Genomic DNA, 3,064 nt, shown 5'->3' with positions numbered 1-3,064 from the left:
GCCACCGCTCCGCCTCAGCGCCTGCGCCTCGGGAGCCTTCGCGCCCCGCCCCGCCTCTGGACCCGCACACGGCCGCCCCGCGCGTACTCGCTCGGCGGCCACCCGCCAGTGCTCAACGACTCCGCCTCGGGACCCTCGCCCCCCGCCTCACCGCCTCACCCGCACACGCCTGCGCGAAGCATCTCGACGCCGCGCACGCACGCGGGCGAGGAGGCCGGCAAGCCCGATGCGCTCACAGGTGCGTCGCGAGACGTTCCTCGGGTGCGCCGGTAGCGCGGACGCGCCCTTCGCAGCGCGGCCGGCTCTCTGGCGCGGGTATGCGCTCCCGCGACGCGCTGAGGAGCTGCCGCGGCGCGCGAGAAGCTCTCGCGGCGCGCAGAGGTGCGTCGGGGAGCGGCGCGGCGCGCTATAGTGCGCTCAGGAGCTCTCAGGAGCTCCGAGCAGCTCCGAGCAGCTCCGAGGCGCGCTCAGGAGCTCTGAGGTGCGCCAAGGAGCTCCAAGGAGCTCCTCCACGCGATTCTTACCCTTTGATATTTTAAATACCACGCGCATGTCAGTAGAATATCTTGCCTTATGATATTTTGAATACCGTTTGCACCCGGATACGCTTATGATATTCTAAGTGTCATAAGCATATCGTGCCTTGTGCTTTGTTCCCGATATATAGAATATCCGGACCCGTTCCGATTGCCTCGGAATTTATCGTTACAATGCCATTTCACTCTGCCCGCCACGTTGTATATACAAAGGCTATCGTACTTACCGACATGTTCATGATACGTTAAGTTTCGGCGCCGTTTCGCGCGCGAGGGATTACAACGTTCATTGTAGCACAACATTTGTACTATATGCCGTTGCAAAGAATTCATACGACTTCTTTAATGCCTTACAGATGTCATACGCGATCCCCTTGGGCCGGTACGATCGCGTCATTTAGAATTCCTTCACCGTTTCGTGCTCAAGGACTGTTCATTATGTCTGGTATCCCGACATCTAACGGACGTACAAAATTACTAGGCCTTTGATAGCGAGTCAGAAATCTTAAGGCCAGTTATAATTTGCTTCAAGTTCGGTTCCCGTATCAGGGGTCCTGATATCGTCCGATGTTTGCCGTGTGAGTATTTCAAGCGGGGGGCACGGGCGCTGGCGAGTCGGAGCAGAGCGCCGACGCGCGCGAGATACACAAAGTCCGCTAAACAGGCGCCCGTCCCTCGTCTCGAAATACGACCGCGCGCGGTGGGTTGCGACGTCGCACGCGGGCACAGACAGAACGGCGCAGAGGGCGGATGGGCTGAAAACGAGCCGTTGATGAATTAACGGTGATATCGTAGATACAGGCGGTACTAGTGCTACGCGGTCCGATCTCCGTGTGTGCGCCCTCGTCCCCACCGCGCGCCGAGGGGGATACACGCACCCTCCTCGGAGAGAGAAGTGTGCATCCCCTCCACTCTCAAAAATTATCAGTGGTACGCTAGCAACGCCCGCCGGCTGCCCGCACCCGCACCCGCATCCGCACACCCGCCGCGCACCTCTCCCTCTCTCCCCTCCCCACCCGCCTCTCCTCTCCGCCTCGCCGCCGCCTCCGACGCGCGCACACGCCGCGCACGCGCCCCCGCTTGCACGCAGACTCTTCCCCCGCATCTGCCCGGTCTGGGCAAGGTGCGTTCGTCCAGTGCGCGAGGTCCGAGTCGTCAATGAGCGGGTCAGCCGTGTCGTAGTACTCCGTCGCATTATGTCGCCGCTGCTGAGAAGACCGTGAGTACGAGTAGAACAATAACACTAGACAGAATAAGTATCGGCACGGAGCATCGTACATGCGCAACGCGCAACCATGCGGACAGCGGACAGGGGCGGAGGGGTGCACCTTTCATCTTCTATCCCTTCCGTATGGCTCCGGCCCCTCCTGTATATACGCGTAATGCGGGCCCCAAGCTCCGGGAAATTCCACTTTCTCTTACCCCTTCAGAGCTCAAGTTTCTCTGGTCCAGAATAGGCTAGGAATATGACCTGAATTGGTCTCCTGGTTCAGGACCAGAGACAGGCTTGGAACTAGGATTGTAGAGAGCAAAGCGGCATATAAAGCCATTTGTTATCTGGCAAGTAACTTTACTAAGCAGAATTCCGGACCCAAACTAGCCTAGCAGCCAGGCTATTGACAGGAGACCAGTTCGGGTGCTTTTGCAAGCCTATTCAGGACTGGAACCCGGACCAATTGCGTGTTGTGAGATACCTCAGGTCCTAAGCAGGTACCAGAAAGTTTCAGGCGCAATGGGGGGCACACCTAGGATGTAGGCAAAGAGTGGAAGCCAGAAAGAGAGATAATAAACATCTGACTAGGTCAGTATGTCATGCACCCCCATTTTTGCGTTTTTGTAGCTCTACGGTTCTGCTGCAATGCACTTGGAACCTCACAAGATGCCTAGAGCCCTGTCCACCACCACAACATACAGAAGGTCCGTTGTGTACATGGCTGTGAGGTGTGGGCAGACTTGGTGCCAAGTGTTTCGTGCTGTCTGGGCATTCTGGACATGTTTTGTGCAATGTGGTGCCTAGGCTATCACAGGTGCCAGTCCATTTTGCGATACAGGTTCCGTACGGACTTTCCAATTGTTCCTGTACTTTCTGAGCTACCTGTAAATCCTTGTCTCTGTAAATACTGGCCTCATATTTGCACAATCAAGATTCTCCTTCCCTCAGAATTTCATTTTTTGCCTACATCTGTAGCAAATCCTATGGCAACCCTCTGTGATTAGTGACTTACAGCTGGAAATTTCAGGTCATGGCAGCTATATATATATATATGCCCAGGCACATCAAAGTTGTGCATGCACCATAACCCATAAGCACGAGAAGGGCATAAAAATGGTATTTTTGGCAGCCCTACAGGGCCCAACACTAATATATACACTAGACGGTCATGGTCACAAGCAGTTGTGTTGCTTTAGACAGCTGTGCCACTTAGTCCCCGGAGGTACATAAAGACTGATTCTCCTTATAAAAAGATCACCCACACCCCCCTGAACTTATTGTGAATTGATCATACAAAGATCACCCCACACCCCCC

The 3,064-nt window shown here is 55.5% G+C and overlaps 1 protein-coding gene across 1 annotated transcript in view; it reads left to right on the top strand.

Annotated features, from left to right (window-relative positions):
- TRAVEDRAFT_51022 (uncharacterized protein) overlaps positions 1-480 on the top strand; it is a gene marked incomplete at both ends in the record, with an annotated part of 1,862 nt that extends 1,382 nt beyond the window's left edge. The window contains 3 exons of the mRNA XM_008043770.1: positions 19-238; positions 294-381; positions 432-480. Coding sequence (XP_008041961.1) covers positions 19-238; positions 294-381; positions 432-480 — 357 coding nt within the window. The remainder of the gene's footprint in view (positions 1-18; positions 239-293; positions 382-431) is intronic.
- Positions 481-3,064: the final 2,584 nt, after the last annotated feature.

This window comes from Trametes versicolor, assembly GCF_000271585.1.
Source record: "Trametes versicolor FP-101664 SS1 unplaced genomic scaffold TRAVEscaffold_10, whole genome shotgun sequence".
Taxonomy (NCBI): domain Eukaryota; kingdom Fungi; phylum Basidiomycota; class Agaricomycetes; order Polyporales; family Polyporaceae; genus Trametes; species Trametes versicolor.
This window is presented reverse-complemented; position numbering and strand designations above follow the sequence as displayed.